This window comes from Panicum hallii, chromosome 5 (assembly GCF_002211085.1).
Source record: "Panicum hallii strain FIL2 chromosome 5, PHallii_v3.1, whole genome shotgun sequence".
NCBI lineage: Eukaryota > Viridiplantae > Streptophyta > Magnoliopsida > Poales > Poaceae > Panicum > Panicum hallii.
The window spans coordinates 17,416,617-17,437,117 of record NC_038046.1 but is presented as its reverse complement, the minus strand read 5'-3'; the positions used below and the strand labels follow the sequence as shown (position 1 = coordinate 17,437,117).

The 20,501-nt window shown below is 51.1% G+C and overlaps 3 protein-coding genes across 3 annotated transcripts; 2 read left to right on the top strand and 1 right to left on the bottom strand.

Moving 5' to 3' along the window:
* Nucleotides 1-899: 899 nt before the first annotated feature.
* Nucleotides 900-3,032, top strand: LOC112894382 (protein ALP1-like). The gene has a single exon (XM_025962072.1). The coding sequence runs from the start codon at nt 1,052-1,054 to the stop codon at nt 2,702-2,704; it is 1,653 nt and encodes a 550-aa protein (XP_025817857.1). The 5' UTR covers nt 900-1,051; the 3' UTR covers nt 2,705-3,032.
* A 6,778-nt stretch (nt 3,033-9,810) lies between these two features.
* Nucleotides 9,811-14,896, top strand: LOC112892011 (probable protein phosphatase 2C 6). The gene is made up of 4 exons (XM_025959055.1): nt 9,811-10,894; nt 11,031-11,402; nt 11,497-11,602; nt 14,152-14,896. Exons 1-4 carry the CDS (start codon nt 10,265-10,267, stop codon nt 14,490-14,492), a joined length of 1,449 nt encoding a protein of 482 aa, XP_025814840.1. The 5' UTR covers nt 9,811-10,264; the 3' UTR covers nt 14,493-14,896.
* Nucleotides 14,897-16,120: 1,224 nt separating this feature from the next.
* On the bottom strand, nt 16,121-20,501 carry LOC112892012 (25.3 kDa vesicle transport protein-like). The gene is made up of 7 exons (XM_025959056.1): nt 20,140-20,501; nt 19,088-19,193; nt 18,198-18,440; nt 17,668-17,828; nt 17,438-17,584; nt 16,957-17,033; nt 16,121-16,590 (listed from the first exon to the last, which is right to left on the bottom strand). Exons 3-7 carry the CDS (start codon nt 18,383-18,385, stop codon nt 16,507-16,509), a joined length of 657 nt encoding a protein of 218 aa, XP_025814841.1. The 5' UTR covers nt 18,386-18,440; nt 19,088-19,193; nt 20,140-20,501; the 3' UTR covers nt 16,121-16,506.

The window sequence follows — 20,501 nt, the reverse complement described above, 5'->3', positions numbered from 1 at the left end:
ATTTCCAGCGAGGACATAAACAAAGTCCACGCAGATCTCGTAGAATCATTTATGTTTTGGAAGTCTGCCTTCTGCATTGCAGCAGTGGTAGTAGCTAGGCTAGTACTCGTAGCATTCAAACCTTGTACCACGATCTTCCCCGGGTCCCGCGCACGGGGAGCCGCCGCCGTTGCGGAGGTCCGGCTCGGGCACCATTTGTCGCCGCCGCCTGCGGCGAACAGATCAGCGACGCCGCGTTTGTCGCCGGCCCGGCCCGGCGCGCCGCCCTCTCGTCCCGGTCCCGCCCCGCTTCCCGGCCTCGAAGCGCCACCCACCGCCTGCGGTCGGATCGGGCCATGCGGGCACGTCGGCGACACGACGCGTCACCGCCGCACCGCGTATCCTCGGTCCCCGTCGCCACTTGCTTGCGGTTGGAATTCCTTCCTCCCATCCCGCGCCCGCCCACCGTTGTGCCGCCGTCCGCGCGCGCGAGCCCGGCCCACGCCGCGCCACACCAGCGCTCTCGTCGTCTCGGCATGCGGAACATGCCCATGCCGCTCGCTGCCCTGCCCTGCCCCCATTGACCGCGCCGCGCCGCACCGCCGGTGGTGGTGGCCCCCGCTCGGTCCACGCGGTGTCGTGCCGCGCCAGCCTACCCACGGCCACCGCGGGCGCGAAACCGCGTCATCGCGGCACGCACCCCCACGCGTGCTGTCAGAGGGGCCGGCAGCAAGCCCGCAGGTCGGTCTCCCCTTCCCTCCCCCGCTTTCCTTGTCCAAAAAGCAAGCCCGGCGCGTTCACACCGCACCCCCGCCAAAAGCGAGGGTATTTATAGCGGCCCCTTTCACACCAGTCTCCCCGGCTTGCTACCTCCCCAAATCGGCACGGCTCTGCTCCCGCTTCCGCGCCAATCGCACACCACCGCACGGACGGACGGGAGGACCTCTCCGCGCTTCCACCTCGCTCGCGGTGCCTGGCTTTGACGCGCACCCACCACCACCAGCGCGCGAGACCGACCCGCCGAGCCTGCTCCGCGATCGCTTTGGGAGCGTGTGTGGTGGCCGGGACGTATATGAGATCCCCATCCAACGGCCGCCCACCAGGCAGCGGTGGGGGAGGAGGCGGTGCGGCAGCAGCTCCAGCTGGTGGAGCGGCAGGGGACGACGACTTCGCCTTCTACTACTCCTTCCTCCAGGACGCTGCCGCCGGTGCGGTGCCGCCGCCGCTCGAGATCGACGACCCCGGCGCGATGACCAACGGCCGGCGCCGGAAGCCGCGCGGGCCGGACGCGGGGGGCGAAGGCGGCGCCGCAGCCGCGGCCGCCAAGAAGGACGGCAAGAAGCGGTCCATCGCCCGGATACTCACCTCGCTGGCGGCGATGGAGGCGGAGGAGCACGCGGACCGCGCGGGCGCGCCCGGGCGGGAGCTCGCGCTGCTCGAGTCCAACGCCGACGCCCGCTCCCAGGCCATGATGGACTACTACGCCAAGATGGAGGGCAGCTTCGACGCCGCCGCCGACTCCGAGGCCGCCGCCAGGTCCAAGCGCTCCAGGCTCGCCGCCTCGGCCGCCGCGGCCGCCGTCGTGGCGGCCGAGGACTCGGCGGCAGCGTCCTCCGCGTCGGGCTCGGCGGCGACCGCGGGGCAGCAGGCCGCCGGGCACCACCAGCGCAGGCTCTGGGTCAAGGACCGGTCGCGCGCGTGGTGGGACAAGTGCAGCAGCCCCGACTACCCGGAGGAGGACTTCCGGCGCGCCTTCCGGATGGGGCGCGAGACCTTCGACATGATCTGCGACGCGCTGGGGTCTGCGGTGGCCAAGGAGGACACCATGCTCCGCGCCGCGATCCCCGTCCGCCAGCGCGTCGCCGTCTGCATCTGGCGCCTCGCCACGGGGGAGCCGCTCCGCCTCGTGTCCAAGCGCTTCGGCCTCGGCATCTCCACCTGCCACAAGCTCGTCCTGGAGGTCTGCGCCGCCATCAAGTCGGTGCTCATGCCCCGCTTCCTGCAGTGGCCAGACGACGCCGCGGCCGCGCGGTTCAAGGCCGCCTTCGAGCGCACCTCGGGCGTGCCGGGGGTGATCGGCGCCATGTACACCACCCACATCCCCATCATCGCGCCCAAGATCTCCGTGGCCGCCTACTTCAACCGGCGGCACACGGAGCGCAACCAGAAGACGTCCTACTCCATCACGCTGCAGGGGGTGGTCGGCCCCGACGGCGCCTTCACGGACGTGTGCATCGGCTGGCCCGGGTCCATGCCCGACGACCAGGTCCTGGAGAAGTCGATGCTCCACCAGCGCGCGGCGGCCGGGATGATGCGGGAGTCGTGGCTGGTGGGCGGCGCCAGCTACCCGCTCACGGACTGGGTGCTGGTGCCGTACACGCACCCGAACCTGACGTGGACGCAGCACGCGTTCAACGAGAAGGTGGGCGAGCTCCGGCGCGTGGCCGTGGAGGCGTTCGCGCGGCTCAAGGCGCGGTGGGCGTGCCTGCAGAAGCGCACGGAGGTGAAGCTGCAGGACCTCCCCGTGGTGCTGGGCGCCTGCTGCGTGCTCCACAACATCTGCGAGCTCCGCGGCGAGGGGGTGGACCCGGCCATCCGGTGCGAGCTGGTGGACGACGAGACCACGCCGGAGAACCCCGTGCGGTCCGAGGCCGCCAAGCGCGCCAGGGACGGCATCGCGCACAACCTGCTCCACCGCGGCTTCGCCGGCACCACGTTCTTCTGACCGGCTGCCCTGCTCTGTGGGTCTCTCTCCTTTCAATTTGGTAGTACAAAATTCAACTGGTGCAGCAGGTTGCCAGCCGTACGCATGCATTCTTTTAGCCTAGAAGATTTTGGTAGGGTTGATGCAATTAGCAGCAGCTAGCAGCTGGGTGGGGAACCAGCCAACACAAAAGGCGCTGTAATTAATTTGTTTATTTAAGGGATGCGGATGTAAACATCTTGTGAAAAATTCTGGGCAGATGCTGCCCCAAATTTTTCATACTGTTTTGCAATACATGTACAGTTCAGTTCAGTTCAGTTCAGACAAAGAGAGAGTCGTAGTTCGTGAAGACTGAAGAGCATTTCCATCGTGTTTGTGTGTGCTGGGATTTGATTTCAGCATGGGCTCGAGGCGCCAGCCGTTGATAGTTTGGTATTAGGGCGACTTGTCTGTTGCAGCGCCTCCGTTGCAGGACGGGTCAGTGCGAACGTGGTGGTTTGCACGCCTCGTCTTTCTTGCAGGAAAAAATGTGGACTCTATCCTATCTACGACACCCACACACGCTTGGACCTTATTGTTATGGTGCGATGTGATGCCGAAGCCTAGGCTGAGCTGCTCGCTTGATGGCCTGTCCAATCGTTCTGGTCGGAGTCCCTTGCTCGCTTGATTGCGCGTTAGTGTTTGTACTAGCCGCGCCGTACGAGTGCTCCAACCTCATCAGTGAACCTAGCTCATCGCGGATGCAGGGCGCACGACGGCGAACGTGAAAAGAGAAAAGAGGAAAGGCGGAGTGAAAACCGGAGGTCGCGGGACATGTCTCTCGGACAAGCCACGCACGCAAAAGTCCTAGGATAACAACTACTATGACATCATCATCTTGCATCTTTGGTGGCCCCCTGATCTTAAGACTGTTGTGGTCCGGAAGACGGAAAGAGCAGGTGCTGCCTCGAACCTTGCTTGATCATCTAATCATCTCCATGGAAAAGAGCTTGCAGCCTCTGGATTTCTCCAGATTCCAGAGCAATGGGCTGTGTCTAGTGTCTTCTTCCCACTTCCCCGCATACAGTATGCCTCCATAGGCATGGGCGCATGGCTGCAGGCATTTCCGGGGACGATCTTTTGTCGAACCCGCACGAGGCATGCCTGTCATTCGGGCATGACCTTATCTACTCTGTCCAATCCTCCACGGATGCTTCGGCTCGAAGGAACTTTGCAGATAAGGTAAGCCCTCGAGGCCGCGGCCGTCTGTTCCGGAGGAAGGAGCCAGCTCGCGCCGAACTTGGGCAACAAGCGTGTTCAGAACTTCAGATGGCAAGTCGCCGGTGTCAGGGGCAGGAACCCCGGCCCCTTGGTCAATCGTCCTACAGGGAGCACTAGCACATCGATCGGCGCTCTGCTCCCGGTTGTACACCACGCCGCATGTGAGGCGCCCGCCACCTGGGCCGCCCATTGCTATCCCCGCCGACTTTCCGGCCTTGCTGACCGACGGGGAGCCAGGCCTTGTTGGAAGCTTGTGCCGCCCCACACCCCGTCATGGGTCGGCCGGGCTGGCTGACTGCGGCGAACCTGGAGGCTGGAGCTCAGCAGCCTGCCATTTGTTGATGCGCATCTTGGCAGGCGCCGGCTGTCAAGGGGACGCGGTGCACGACGATTTGTTCGCGCCGCCCCGGACATGGATGGCATGGTGGCGACTCCGGTGTCTCCAAGACAAGCTCTGGCCGCTGGAGGATCAGCTCCTCCTCGTGGATATGAAGCCACTGAAGATCGATGGGAAAACATGTACTCCTACACGTATTCCTCTCTTAATTCCAGAGACCAAGAGTCTGGCCAATCTCCGTAACAGGACGCGACGTGCCGGGGGTAGGGGGAGAGAGAGAGAGAGACCAGCCTCACCATGCATTTCCTGCACAAACAACTAACAGTTTCCCAGCTAGCAAAGAAGATAGGATTTGCTTGGTTCCCAGCCACAGATTGCCACGCTGTGGAGGCGCAGCGGCGCTAAAATTCGGCACCACAAGTGTGGTGAAGAAATGAACCAGGGAGAAGCTAAAATGCTTTTTATGTTGCAGAACCAAACACGCCTATAGACCAAAAACTTGCCACCGCCTTCTTCAGTGGCAAGTTTTTGAGATGCACAAACAACTAACAGTTTTTGAAATGCATGTTCAGTCGTTCAAACTAGTACCGACAAAAGCTCTCTTCGCAGGAGTCTTGCATCCGCTCTCAGTATCTGCCAGGAATAAAGCTTGGGGGTGTTTAGATCGCAAATGTTTATAACATTTGGAACTTTTTGCTACTGTAGCGTTTTCGTTTGTATTTGACAAATTTTATCTAATCATAGTCTAACTAGGCTTAAAAGATTCGTCTCGTGATGTACAATTAAACTGTGCAATTAGTTATTTTTTTTACATACATTTACTGCTCCATGCATGTGTTCCAAAATTGATATGATGGAGAGAGTGTAAAAATTTGAAACTTTGAAGTGATCTAAAAGGGCCTACATGTTAGGAGTTTGGACGACGTACGGAAGACAGGCTTCGAAAGCTAGCGGTGCTATTCAAACCGGAAACTGTACTGATCAGAATGAATGGCAACTGAACTGAGGATGGGACTGCATTGCAGCCCCTTCCCGCGCTGTAGCGCTGGTGTTTGCTACTGTACGGCACCACGAGGCTTTCAGGTCACCCGGCCGGTACCTAGCGAGTCACCCACCCTGTCCTACAACTCCAGCATTCTGATTGAATGGTACCTGTGCCGCTGCAGTACATATATTTGAACCTAAACTAGAGTCATTGGTACTGGTCAATGGTCATGCGACCTGGGATCTCCTTTTCCTTTCCAGTTTGCGAGCGAGCTTTGCCGTCGGTGGTGGAGCTGCAAAAGGAGCCGGCCCGGCCAGGAGATTCCTGCCGGATGCTTCCCGGAAAAAGGAGGCTCCCGCCCGGCAGCCTAATGACCACGCAATATACTCCAGCCTGATAATCAGTTTTAAGAATCTAAGATCCACGCTACTAGTATAATGTAGTATTGTATTACTAGGTACTCCAGCCTAGCTGGTCTGACTAGAAGCCACCAGTGGACCTCATGATTAATAGGGCATTAGATTAGGGTGATTGGATCATCGTGCTCCTTTTATCATGCTACTTCATCCGTTCCAAATTGTAGGTTGCTTTGACAAATCTAGATATATAGATTTTGTTATCCATCTAGATAAACACTGCGTGATCAGTAGTCTGGTACAGAAACACTTTTGTTTTGTTCCCTTTGCAGGATATACGGCCACTGGTGGGACCACTAGGGCAGGGCAGTGACCCCTGTTTTAGCAAATTCGATACTGCTAGTAGTAGTAGACTATTTTGGCATTCAGAAATCCGAAACCCTGGTCCACCACCACCACCACCTACAGCTCTTCCGATAGCGACCTGAGTACCAAACCTCTGGACCGGGCGGACGATGAGGCTCGCTGGGAAAGGCTGGAACACTGCTCTACTACCAAGCCGCACGCGAATGGCAGAGCCGCCGGCTGCTCCGCGACGTGCGTTGCCGAGAGCCCAACGAGACCACCAGAGAGATCCTCCCACAGACGCCACCACCACGGGGAGAGACGCGACGCGCAGCCCCGCAGCTCGCGCACGTCGTGCCGACGCGGGCGGGGCCCGACCGCCCGACCTTCCGCGGCAGCGGCCTACGGCTACGCGACCGGTGTATATACGCTAGCTGCTGTACCGTGGCTTCGCGTGCGCGTATCCGGCCGCGGATCGGCGCAGGAGCGCGACGCGTGCGCCGGGGCGTCGCCGTCCGGCGGCGTACGGCGCTCGCCGCGGGAAGGAAGGCCGCAGACCAGGCTTTCGAGCGGATCCGCGGCGAATCTGGTGGGCGGTGGGGACCCCGGCCGCCCCCTCGGTGCGCGAGCACTCACCGGGCGGGCGGATAGATTTGGTGCCGATCCCGATCCCGCTTCTTCGTTTTGTTGGCGTCATGCTTCGGAACCAAGCAGATTCTGTCGCAGAAACGGGGAGATACGATTTCTTGTGTGACGGTTTTTTCTTTCGACTAACGGTCCATCATCAACTACGAACTAATAGTGAGTAGTAACTAGGGTATATTAGTAGCACCTCCCCCATCCAATCATTTTGCTTCTACTTCGAATCAAGCAAGTCCCAGCAAATAACATCTCAAAGTTTGTCAAGTTCATCGATGCTGTAGTAGCAACACAAAGCGGATCAAGACTCCAGTGTTTACGAAGACTGATGGTGTAACTTCCAGATGCTGTAGTAGCAACACAAAGCGGATCAAGACTCCAGTGTTTACGAAGACTGATGGTGTAACTTCCAGCCTATGGGCCGGTTGGACCATAGTTGGAGTACCATGCATGAGGCATGGTAGCTCAAATAGTCCTAAATGGGAAGTTAAGGGTGTGATAATTAACTTAAATAGCCAACTCTAGAAAGCATTGCAACTTTGGGTTAACGTTTCTACGCGAAGCGAGGACAAAAGCATAAGCAGGTTGCAGTGTGTAGGTGTGATCCGCTCAACGTGCAGAGTAGGCATGAGCCGTTTTTCTGAGTAGGATTGTTACAGATGGGTCCCTATCCACTTGAAGAATATCTTTGAAGTCTTTTAAGGCCATTATTATTGGCTAGTTTTGTTTTACTTTTCCTAAGACCGACACATCGTTCATCCAGGGTGGAATGAAATCTCCAATGAAACAACCCCTACAATACAAGTTCTATTTTTATTATTTTACATATGATTATAGTATTTTGTTTATATATTGATGTGGAAACCGTTTAATTGGACATGGCAGATGAAATGAAACTCTAGCCCTCAATAGATATATGGAATAGTTTCAATGCGTTGTAAACCATGTGAATCGAGTTTCATTTAATGAAACTCGTTTCCTCCCTCTCTCTCTCTATTAAGAATAAAACTCCTATTAAGAATGATTTAAGATGCTTCAACGCAGAACATTGTGATCAGGAACATAGTCCTTCAATGCGAAGCACATGGAGTCTATACAAACAAACAATGTTTTCGTCAATTGTAACACATCATACCCGATGTTTGTTTTGCAAGGAAAAGGCTGATGATAAGGTTAGCTAAGCACTCTCTACAATGTGCTAATCAAAGCATTCGGTGACAAAGGTTGCCTGATAGTGACTGCCAAATAAAATTACAACCATACTTCTACTTTCACAATTTGTCCCGATGTGAAGCTTTTATCTTTTTTTAGTACGGGTGCAGTATGGTTGTGATGCCAAACTTATCTAGATCTTGTTTTGTGCAACCGTGCGTCACCGGTTAGCCAGAGTATCATGCAATTTTCAACTATCTGCTGTTTACCTCTTTTGGTTGAAAGGATGGATCATGATTTACATGAGTGAAAGAAATAGAAATAAAACTACTGGTCAACTCTTGGACATCATGCCATGTGCTTGCCATAACAGATCGAGCTCCATCTGATGTAGACATCATCTTAACAACAGATAGATTATCTGACTCGAGTAGTACTAAATTCTGAGCACCAAGCCTTCTCGCCATCATCATGCCATCCCTGATTGCTAAAGCTTCTGATCAGCTGAGCATGTCCGGTAGATCTTCATACCACTGTGCTTCCGCGCATATCAGTTCACCATCACTGTTTCTTAGCATCGCTCCTGAAGTCTCTGTTCCACTAGCCGCATGAATTAAAGCCTGCGATTTATTACTCGACGGACCAGAGAACACCACGTGCCCCGGTGGACGGTCCCGACCATTGCACGCCATGGAGCCTTGGCCCACCGCAGCATTAACTGAGAGGTTCCTCACGTGGGTGTTTTGTTTCCTCCGGGGTCCGGCGCGCTGCAGCGTCACGCAATTGTGCTGGTAGGCACTGCTGCTAAGGACACCGCCTGATCAGGAGCCGCCCACCGACGTCTGGGTCCCATGTCCACCACTGTCAGCGAGAGTGCTCCAGCGGTCCTGGTAGACAGGTAGAGAGGGTGTAGAAAACTTCCAGGTCCCGAGTCCAGAGACAGAAATGGGAGAGGGCGGGCTTTTGCGTAGCTTGCCCGCTCCGGTTACCCTTTTTTCCACTTTCAACGGAGGGCGAGGGGGGCACGTGGCGCACATGGGCGCGCGGCGCGGCGTTCGCTGTTCGGGCCCCGCCCCGCCCGTCGCAGTTACAGTAAAATTTTTTGTTCGGGGACGGTCGCAGTCACTGACGACTAGTACTGCTCCCGCCGCGCGGCGTCTATTTTTCACCGTGCCGCACTGTATCCCGCTCGTCGGGTTGCCAGGTTCGGGAGCACCACGTGGCGAAGCCGATAGCTCGCCCCACCCCCCCCCCCACCCCCGCGTCCTGAAAAGATGTTCGCGTCGCTCACGCAAGCAGCAGCCCCGCAGCACGCTCCGCGTCGTGGCCACATGATTTCAGCTGTAAATTGTGCTGCGCTGTTTTTACCATACGATACGACGTACGAGCGACATCCGGACAGGCCAGTTAATTAAACTGATTAACTGAATGATGGCGATATCTTACGTGCGAATTGCTATTTTGTTTCTAACCGGCACACCGTATTTGAAACTACTCACAAGTTTTTAACGGTTCATTACATCGTATATTCGTTGTTACTAGTAATTGATCGGACAGCAACGTTTTCGCCGGTCGAGAGGGTGGCCAGCAGCGGTGCAGGCGACAGCATCCACGAGAGGACATCTGGCCAACGCACCATCGTCGAGCAGCAGCGGCAGGCCGAACCTGACAAGCAAGGCGGTGACAGCCAGGCCGTACGCCCTCAGCTCAGCACGGCCCGCTCGCACCAGGCGCAGCCAGCCAGTACTGTCTGTCCCCGTACGCCTCCCACCTCCAGTCCGCCTGTCCTCCCCCCCCGCGGGGCCCGCAGCTCCTCCACGCGCCCCTCCCGGCGCCTCGACACGCGCCCCCCCCTCCGCCGGTGCCGGGTGCTCGCGGCGGCGCACCCGATCCCCGCGGCGGGGCCCCCGCGCGTCCCATCCCGGCCGGGCGGCCTCGACACCTGTACCCAACGCACGCGCGCGCGCGCGCACGGGAACGAAGTGCACGTAGCTTTCCCTCCCCGCCCGTCTCGCCCCTCCCTCCTTTCTGCCGGTAAAACTCCCGAGCCCCAGCCAGCAGTTACCTTACCCGGCCCAACCCCAACGGCTCGGCTCGGCTGCCAAATCTCCCTCCGCTTCCACGCTACCCAGGTCGGTCGGGGGCGCGTGGTGCTCGCCAGCTGCCTTGCTTGCTACGACGCGCGCTTGGGTGGTGGTGTCGCCGCCGCTGCAGTCTCCTTCCCGAGTCCCATCCATCCTCTCGAGAAGGGAGTTGCCTGCCTGCCTGTGTGCTTGGCTTGGCGATTCGCGTGGCTGCCTCAAGAGCTGCGCTGGGCGTGGGTGCGGGCGCAGGATTTGGAGGGGCGGATCGGCGCAGATCTGGAGGCGCATGAGGAGGCGGCGGCGGAGGGGTAGCGGGAGCGATGCGGTGCTGCTGCGGAGGAGGGCGACTTGAGCCGGCGTGGGAAGGTGATCCTGGAGGAGGTGGCGGCGGCGGCGGAGGCGGAGGGGGAGGCTGGAGGAGGGATGGAGGACGCCGCCGTGGCGGTCGCGGCCCCGCTCGCCGCGCCGCCCGCGCCGGCGTTTAGCCCCGCCGCGGCGGGGCTCACGCTGATCGCCGCCGCGGCTGCGGACCCGAACGCGGCGGCGGCCGTCGCGGGGGCCGTGGAGGGCGTCTCGGTGCCCCCGGTCCGCACTACGTCGGCGGCGGAGGACGACGCGCTGCTGGCGCCGGATGGGGAGGGAGGCGGGGAGGCGTCGGTGGCGGGGAGCCCGTGCTCGGTGGCCAGCGACTGCAGCAGCGTCGCGAGCGCCGACTTCGAAGGGGTCGGGCTGGGCTTCTTCGCCGCGGCGGAGGCCGGCGGGCCCATGGTGTTCGAGGACGCGGCGGCGTCGGCGGCCACGGTCGAGGCCGAGGCCAGGGTCGCCGCGGCCGGGAGGAGCGTCTTCGCCGTCGACTGCGTCCCGCTGTGGGGGTACAAGTCCATATGCGGCCGCAGGCCGGAGATGGAGGACGCCGTCGCCACGGTGCCGCGATTCTTCGACGTGCCGCTGTGGATGCTCACCGGCAATGCCGTCATCGATGGGCTCGACCCCATGACGTTCCGCCTGCCCGCACATTTCTTCGGTGTGTACGACGGCCACGGGGGTGCACAGGTATGCTCACCTTTCACCAATGACTTTCTATTAAGTGCCTAATTTTGGTTTCCCAACTTGGAACTGCATGTGCAAATCGAACAGTTTGCTGTTCGTACACCTACATTCAGTGCATTTTGCCCCCAATTCATTCTAGGTTGCAAATTACTGTCGGGAACGCCTCCATGTGGCGCTAGTGGAGCAGCTGGGCAGGATACAGGGGACCGTGTGTGCAGCTAACTTGGGAGATGTAGAGTTCAAGAAACAGTGGGAAAAAGCCTTTGTGGATTGTTTTGCTAGAGTGGATGACGAGGTTGGGGGCAAGGTGACCAGGGGAGGAGGTGATGGCACAGGCACAAGTGATGCTGCTGCGGCAATTGTGCCAGAACCTGTGGCACCTGAGACCGTGGGTTCGACGGCAGTGGTCGCTGTCATCTGCTCTTCACATATCATTGTCAGCAATTGCGGCGATTCAAGGGCTGTTCTTTGCCGTGGCAAGCAACCCGTGCCCCTGTCAGTAGATCATAAAGTAAGATCTCCTGCGAGGCTCTTTTTTTTTGCATGACCTTTTAGTTCACATGTTAATTGGATGTTGACTGCTTTGCTCTCTGTTTGCGCTTTAGCCTAACAGGGAGGATGAGTATGCAAGGATTGAGGCAGAGGGTGGCAAGGTCATTCAATGGAATGGTTATCGAGTTTTCGGTGTTCTTGCGATGTCGCGATCAATTGGTATGCCTGTTCAGCACATTGCCTTCCTTATATAATAGAAGTCATCTTGTTTTTCCGTGCATATGGAAAGTTCGATAAATTTCTGTTAATGAAGTGCTAAGTGATTTACTAGTTCAACAAAGAATCCGTACCCCAAGTTTTGGTGAGAGGGGAAGGTGCTGCTTACTATTAATTTTGTTACCTGGTGATTTTACAACACTTGTGTAGTGCATGGTCCACAAATGCATGATAATGTATTGAAGGACCATTACCTCAAAGGTATCCATGCTGATTGTAGATGCTACTCTGTTGTCTTGACAATACCTACTTGGACAAACTAGCTGCCTAAAGTCATAAGTTATCTGGCGAAACACGAAGGTTATATGAGAGCTGATACTTGTTGACAAATGTTTCCAGTTTTCAAGTGTGCCACCATCTGTGTTTGCTAAGTAGCAAGGAACAATTTTATTTACTTTAGTGTTACTCAAAATTGTATATTACACAATATTCATACTCCCAATGCTCTCATGTGTTGTACTTTGTCTTTGTAAGTTCCATGCACTGGTTGTCTTTCTCTAGAATTGTTAAGTTCAAGGAAGCCATGCAAGTGGATTGTGCCCTTTGTTATGATGTAGTACATGGTACTGAATTCAGATTCTGTTGAAATCGTCATTATGCCTTGAGCATCCAAAGATTGGATCTTGTTATGGAAGTCCTGTCTGCAATGTAGCTTATGCCCTTAAAATTCTGATTCTGACTCCACTCATTTGATTCTGTCTCTAGTTTCTATTGGCCAACAAAGATCAGGGTCCTACGAAAGTTGAACGCAATCGTTGTTCTTGAATTATAGGAGCACTAGGAAAAAACCTACCTATCCTAAATCTTCATAGCACCAATTTCTCGCGATCTCAATTTGTTCGATACATGGTTGTAAGTCACTGAGGCCTGGTAGTTGTTGTATAGTTTGGTGATGCCCATTCGTATGCTCAACTGTAGAGTATATAGGTGATATATCTGTTCTATACTCTTGTTCTCATGTAGTCATGTCTATGCGCAAACCATTGCTTGGTTTGTGAGCCTGGGAAACTAGGCAGCTAGGTCATGGCCATGAATGACCCCCACTTCTTTTCCCTGAAATAAGTCTCATTTTGGACATTTGTGCATTACGGAGCAGCACAAGAGGATTTTGTACACTAAATGATGAAGTAGGGGTGATGGAAACCCTAGGATGTTCTATATTCTTCTGCAAGGACAGTCTTTCTCATACTTTAGGTGTTTGTTTCCACGGTCTTGCTGCTTGTGTTTTGAAGCAGATACTATTGAAAAAAAAACAATTTACTGATACCTTTTAGTTGGTTAAATGTAACAGTACCACTGAACATGAATTGATATAGATGTTCAATTTAGAGTTGGGGAATTTTCATAGTATGCCAATGGATGCTTGATTGGGTGCTCTTTCCTTTTCATTTGAAATTTTAAAAAAACTTGACTGTGTGAGGAGACTTCCCCCAGGCTTTGTTCTAAGGTGCCGTTCTTCGAACCTGAGCGGAGCTGGGAGTTTCAACGATTCCCTGAGTTCAACCGCTCTAACCGGTCCACCATGAGAAACTGACTTACATTTGGAATTTTAAACAAACTCCTAATGAGGCTCCTGTAAAGCAGCAATCATACAGTTGTCCATGAGTAGTGCTTAAGCTCATGTACGACAGAAAACTCAAGATATCATGTTGCACATACTATTTTTTTTTGCTTGCCAAAGTTGGTCTCTTTGCATGTGGATATATATTCAAGTTGTAGCTATATATGATTAATTTGTGCAGAATTAGGATTTTGAGTCTGGTATCCTTATCCTCAAATTCAATGTATAATTTTTTTGGATGGACAATTAAATTTGTCAATATCGATTAACGAATGGTTCAATGCCTAATGTCCCGGGTATATTTGCAACTGACGTTGCTTCTGCTTTCCCTTTTGAAGCCATTCGTGCTGATTGTATGATGCATTCAAACTATTGAAGTTTTGGCAAGTTATTGGGTTGCTTGGGAACATCCTTGAGTACATTGGTTTCTGGGCATTTTTCACTTTTACTCTTCCGCTACATGTTGTCTCTTGAGTTCCTCATGTCTGAAGTGAAATATTTTCTACTGTAGTTGTCCAATATTTTGATGTTTGTCAGTATATGGCCTGGTCACTATTTGCTTTTCTAGTTTCTACGCACTTGTATAGATCATTCACCGCTGTGTATCTCATAAAACTTTACACTAATTTAGTAACTTGTCCCCTCTATCTGCTATGAACTTTGGCTTATCATGAAAGTGAGCATGCATGTTGCTGTGTTTCTTCTGCTCATTAGCGATGATTGCAGGTGGACCTTTTCTTGCCCTTGATTATTGTTACACTAAGTGGGCTATATTCGGGCCTTGTGTCAAGTATTTTCGAGTATGCTTGTAGAATAATGAATACTTTTGTTGTTTTATTTACTATAAGATTTTTTTTACTTTAAACAAGAATCTAAGATAGAGAAACATGTGTTAATATAATCTAAACTTAATGTATTATATGTGTTGCAGGTGACAGATATCTGAAGCCATGGATAATTCCAGTCCCAGAGGTAACAATAGTACCTCGGGCTAAGGATGATGAATGTCTTGTTCTTGCCAGCGATGGCCTCTGGGACGTAATGTCAAACGAAGAGGTATGTGATGTTGCCCGCAAGCGGATACTTCTATGGCACAAGAAGAATGGCACAAGCTCATCATCAGCCCCACGGGTCGGTGATTCTGCAGACCCAGCTGCTCAAGCGGCTGCTGAATGCTTGTCAAAGCTAGCTCTTCAGAAGGGGAGCAAAGACAACATCACCGTTGTTGTAGTTGACCTGAAAGCACAACGTAAGTTCAAGAGCAAATCCTAACCCAGGATGGCTCGATGAACAACTGCGGCGACAAGTTGTTAGGAACCTATAGATTTGGAGAATCCAAATTTGGTCAGTTTTAGTCCGCTATCGGTAGTACATTACTTAGCCCAGTTCTTTCTTTTCTCAGTTCTTTTTAAGCCATTTGGCTGCCAGGGGCTGTATCCCCCCGTATATGGGACAGATTGCTACCATCAGGGTTTATGTTTCCTGGTCGCCGTGATGGTCCCATTTTCCATTCTTCTTACTTCGTTGCCCTGTATTCTTTTTGTCAAGCTGGGCGTCCATATATCTGGCAATGTATATTTGAGCTTGTAGGGTGCAAAAGAAACAAGTGTTATAAAGGGTGCTGTATCCTGCCTGCCTTAATTTGTGAAATCTGTCAATTGCACCAGCTGCTCCGATATATCTGGATCTGAATGAATTATGCTGAGATTCTGCCTGACCGTCTCTGGGAAGCCTTCTAATGTGATTGCCACAGGGTGCCTGAGTCGTTTGATTTGGTGAACACTGAAGAGGTTTATAGTGACCAATACAACATTTGCTGCTAATCCATTCGATTCACAACCGCTGTGTTTGGAGTAGTCATCTAACTATCGTCTAATTCTGTGTGGCTTCCTTTTACTGTGAACCGAAAACAAATGATGACAGGTATCCCGCTTGCATTCTTTTTTTTTTGTGACCGTGTCGGAGCATGTTTTTCATTACGAGGAAGTATTCGCTTGCTTTCCGCAACCTGATTTGAGCACGCAGGGATTACGGAAACTAAATCCTGGAGAAACCTGATGGTTTCATCTCAAATCTCACATGTGCATCGTAATTGCAGGTTCGAGAGGTGAAGGCAGCCTCGCTGCCTCAGCGCACGGCCAGATGGTGTTCTCCTGGTCTGGGTCTGGCAAAAATTGGGCGGCACGCGCGACGCGATCCAGAAATGCGTCCTGTTGAGAGTTTGATTCTCTGCAGTAACTGCAGGGGGAATGCAGACGAACTTCCTTGTCCTGTCAAGCCGATGGGGTGGCCTCCCATGGCTGCTGCCTCGAGCCCGAGATCAGCATCATGGTGTTCCGAGGAATCCCAACTTGAAAGACTCCTGCCGCTCTGCCTCTAGGCCGTCGTTGCCGATGCCGAGACCGAGACGCCGCCCAAGTGCGCCAAGCTCCGTTTCTACTTATCCAAGAGGTTCGCGTTGGCCGTCCAGCGGCATCTCGGCGATGACGCGTCCAGCTCCGGCGCCGCGAAGGTGCGCGCGCTGCCATTCGGCCTCAGGACACGGGTTGGGCTGCTGCGACATGATGCGCCGGCAAGCGCGGCACCTCCCGTGTGACTCCCAGGCTCACGGTGCGGACGGGCCGGCTGGAGCTCGCCGGCCTGGAGCTGGTCGTGGACGCGCCGCCGCGGTGGGCACTCCGGGAGATGCGCAGCTACGGCCTGCAGAGGCGCGCACCTATGCCACTGAACTGCTGTACAATTGTAATAATGCACGCGTGCCTACAAATTTCACTTCCCTTTTTGGCGTCAAACGTCATGCCGTCATGGCATGCGAACAACAATACAATACAATACAATGGCTAGTTCTCAGGTTCTCAATTCGTACAGGTACACGTCATCAGCAACTACGTAGAACTTAATGCGCCGTAAAAGCGAAATTAAAATTTCGTAAATCCATATTAAGTAGCGAATTGTGCACGAGTACAGTTCATCAGCCTGAATCCTTACTAGTTTTACCTGAAAAATTACAATCCCGATGCCGTAAAGTCAACTCTACAGACCTCTTGTATGTACCAATTCCACTGATCCACAAAATTCGAGTTCCTCATAAGTAAGGTCTATACTACAACGAATTCACTTGAATAGCTTGTAAGGTAGGAGTAAAAGGAAGCTAAAGTACTCGCTTGAATGGGCAGATACGGGATACAAGTCACCGAAGCATCTCTTGATCCAGAATCGACCAACCAGAATTCCATTCATCCTTCTCCAGTCAAATGGGGCACACGGCTTCCTTTGTATGTTACATTCACCATATCTTGTTTTTCAGCCAAAAGAGAATGAATACTACCCCAATCACAATCGCAACAGGAGCATACTTCCGGATCAAGGCCTGGTATTTGAAACATTGCACGTCAAATAAATGGAACTTTCAAAACAGACTTCTACTTCTGTTACTCCACTAATAATGAACAACACTGGTGAAAATCTGAATAGACACCCATGTTACTAGCTATAGGCTGCAACCAGTAAACTAATCCAATGTTAAATAACAGTATGCCACCAACAATTTTAGCAAGAGTAAAATAAGATTAGTGCAATACTTCTACACAAACAACCTGATCCATGATGTAAAGTTATGCCAGGTGATGTTCAAGAAAAATTCAACAAGCACTATACTGATCAGATGGAGAATGCTCAACTCAGCTCAGCAGGCAAGTGTACAAGCCATGAATTGTATGCAGTAAATATGGATTACCTGTCGATTGAGGTCCTTTGCCTTATCTGCGTATATTCTTGTGTCAGATGTCAATCTACTTGACATTTCACTTACCTCTGCACAGAATGTAAATTTGTTATTAATAATACAGCCAAACCTTATGTAACGCAACGAAAAGGCGGAAACAAGTAGGGACTATCAGAAAATGGCAGTTCAAAAATGCAATAATTCATTCAGTTTAATAAGAAAACAAAAAGGAATGTCAATTTAATTTGATGCACCAATCCAACTTCCTCCTAAAATCACTTCTAACAGGCGAGTTCGCGTGTTAATTTTGGATTCATGTCTTTAGAAAGACTAATAAAGGGAACATACTTTACAAAAACAAAAAGAAGCAAAGGTCAATTTAAAGAAAAAGCAACTTGGTTAGACAAAAGTAAATTTTGGATTCATGTCACAGACAGCTACCAGTCTAACATGCAAATAATGAAACATTTGCAAGAAATGATAGGGTTCTTACGGTCTAGCTTTTCACCAACACCAAGAACCTCTTGAACATTGCGGGTCATAATTTGATGCACCTCATAGAGCTCATCATTCAGTTTTGCAAGGTTCCTTTGAGTTCTTGTATCCAAATACAGTTTCTTAGTCTTCTGGATGAATGTATCTAAACAGAAAAAAAAACATGCTATCAAGCAATCTGAAGTAAGAATGAAAAATAATGCTGGCGAGTGAACTCAGGAACCATACCAAACTTGATAAATGCATATGGCCTTGCAGCAGTTTCTATTTGATTGCCATTGACCCTCTCAAATTCATTTTTCAGATCTTCTAGGTACTGGAATGCAAGTTTCTTTGGATAAGAGCGGTCACACATAGTCAGATAACATACTCGGCCTTCAATGATGTAGCTGTACATTTGAATTAAGGGGCACCAAGACTTTCACAAAACACTAGAACTTGATAAACATGATTACCAGGGTGTTGGTCGGTGTCTTTCTATTAAGCTTCACAAACAATAAAAAATGAAAGTAGAAGCTCCAATAAGTCACTAAAGAGGAGATTGGTTTAGGCAAGTAGCCTTGTTATTATAGCCATTTTTGGAGCAGTTGCAGGGAAATCACATAGATCCCTTTGACATAAGGGGGTCTTTTTTTAATGTTTAAAGGCAGCGAATTTCCAGTTCTGTTCTCTGATAAATAGGTCATAACTCATCAGAGCTATATAAATGCAATATGCAATGGCTTGATAGGCACAATATATAAATGGCACAAGGATACTGGAAAAAGTAGGCCCCTGTCTCAATTGACATCCGGGAAGCTTCGTGATGCCCTTTTGACAAGTTCTTAAAAATAAGTTTAGCTTGCTGCTTGTAGAAATCAGCATCCTTCTGATCTCGCCCATCATCCAACCCTTCTGCCAGTGGAAGGCCATCAGTGACACGCGCTATCATGGTCAGCTTCACCATTGTGTCAAGAAAGCCAGAACCACTAAAAAATATAGTAGAAAACCTACAAAGTAAGCTGCAACAAGAAACAGGAAATGGTACTTCAGAAGCAGATCCACTTCAACTAATTGGTTATGCTACAGCACACCACATGTCAAATTTCTGATAATAATGTGTCAGGAACCAACAGTAACAATAGATAGCAAAGCTTCATGGCATATTATACCACCCAACAAGCAATTCATGCCATTTACAAGATAAGATATGCAACAATCATAGAGGGGTTACTTGTTCATCGCAAAATGCCAAGCCTATAATCAAGACCTCAAGTGCTCATAGATTCATAACCAGTACTATCTTATTCCATAGCAACAAAAGAAAACACAGGCAACAATGCACATAAAAGAAATATACTGATATACCTCACAAATGCACTAATGCAACCTATATCAGAATATGTCTTGTAGGTGAATTTGCTGAATCTTCTAAGGACAGCATACAGAGTCGATAGCCATGACACAAATGCAATTTCAGTTAAGGCGAAGCCAAATGGAACGAGAAGGGAAAGAACAAGGCAGCAAGACAAAAAAAAAACATATGTTTTAATTCATACCTATCATCACAATTAAAAAACATGACATACATATTTTTCGATCACTCAGTCTTGCATGAGATGGTAATACAAGATTCCAGTAACATATAGTATAGGTGTGAAATGCATACCTTTCAATTGAGTCCTGAAAATATTGTAGATCAGTCCTAAACCTTACAAATATTGAATCAACTCAACCGCACAGTTTCCTTTCCTAGCAGTTATAGTTTCCTCAATCTAGAAAAAAAAATGAACAAGTAACATATAAACAAAGTAGATAACTTCGTACTAGAAATCTAAAGTACGGCATTTCTGAAAGATTCCAGCCACATCAATACATTTGGCCATTTTCCTAACATCCGATTCTAAGTTCTTGTTTGTAAATAAAGTAATATGCTTACTTTGTCAATAAAGAATGAAAGGCTAGTCAATTAATAGTTAGCATGTTTACGCTAGTTCAGGATAAGGAACAGCATCAGATCAGCAATGATGCACTGAACTTCTGTACACAGCAGAGCCTCTGGTTTCATTTTTAGAGCTCATGCTACACAGAATGTGAAAGCCATCTAAGGCCATTACTGTTGAAAATTATCTGCACACACAAATCTGGGTGTCACTTTGCTGTTATGCCAGACCAGCTCTATGATTCATTTGGCACCTTAATAAGTGCCAGATCGCTATAGGAGCTGGAATCGTGGTTGAATAATACGACAATGTAAACTTGATTCCTTCATTTGAAAAGGCTATTACAGTGGATCTTTAATCAACATATCTTTGTCGAATTCTACAAATAAATTAGTTTGCAACATTCTTGGTTGGACAAATTCCACAATGATAACTCCGGAATTCATGTAGAACAGTTTGGTTACTACAGTACATAAGCATAGCAAAAATCTTAGAAATTCAAGAGCTACTATAAGTATAGCTAACAAATTTGTTCAAAGAAATCCAAGAAAGATGTGGGGAGATCCTCCACCCTTATAGCTCTTTTATTATAAAACAAACCAACCAGATCTAGAAATGACAAATTTATAAGACTGAAAAGGAATCAGAAACCATCTTGGGTGCAGGAAGCTGCTGATCACTTGGGGGTCACAGATGAATCTAACAAATTCACAAAAGAAGCCTACGGATCAAGAAACCGTAGATCCAAGAAGTGGAGACGTGATGGGATCAGAGTTACCTCGTTGTCGAACCCGACCTGAGTGACTGACTTTGATGGCGGAGGATGCGGAGGGGCAGGGGATGCTGTAGATTCGACGGAGTTGAGCCCGGAGGTGACGGAGAGATAGGTGCCGGCGCCCTTGCAACTGCTGCGTCGTTGACGGTGACTCGGTGAGAGAGGCGGCGCTCCGTGTAGGCGCACGCGTTCGAGGTCCACGTAGCAAGACGAAGAGCCGAACGGGAGCCCGGCCTCGATCTCGTCGTCGCCGCCGCCCGGCGAATGATTTACCAGCGCAGCGCAGCGCCGTTCTCGCCCTCTCGACTCCGCGAGGCTTCTGTCCTGATGCCGAACGATAAGCCACCACGAAGGAAACGGAGGAG

Coding starts and splice junctions, on each gene's coding strand:
- LOC112894382 (XM_025962072.1), top strand. CDS start 1,052: ATGAGATCCCCATCCAACGGCCGCCCACCAGGCAGCGGTGGGGGAGGA.
- LOC112892011 (XM_025959055.1), top strand. CDS start 10,265: ATGGAGGACGCCGCCGTGGCGGTCGCGGCCCCGCTCGCCGCGCCGCCC. Junction 11,403..11,496: donor CCCTGTCAGTAGATCATAAA/GTAAGATCTCCT, acceptor TTTGCGCTTTAG/CCTAACAGGGAGGATGAGTA. Junction 11,603..14,151: donor TGCGATGTCGCGATCAATTG/GTATGCCTGTTC, acceptor TATGTGTTGCAG/GTGACAGATATCTGAAGCCA.
- LOC112892012 (XM_025959056.1), bottom strand. CDS start 18,385: ATGGTGAAGCTGACCATGATAGCGCGTGTCACTGATGGCCTTCCACTG. Junction 17,829..18,197: donor ACAGGGGCCTACTTTTTCCA/GTATCCTTGTGC, acceptor TCAAATGTACAG/CTACATCATTGAAGGCCGAG. Junction 17,585..17,667: donor ATATGCATTTATCAAGTTTG/GTATGGTTCCTG, acceptor TTTTCTGTTTAG/ATACATTCATCCAGAAGACT.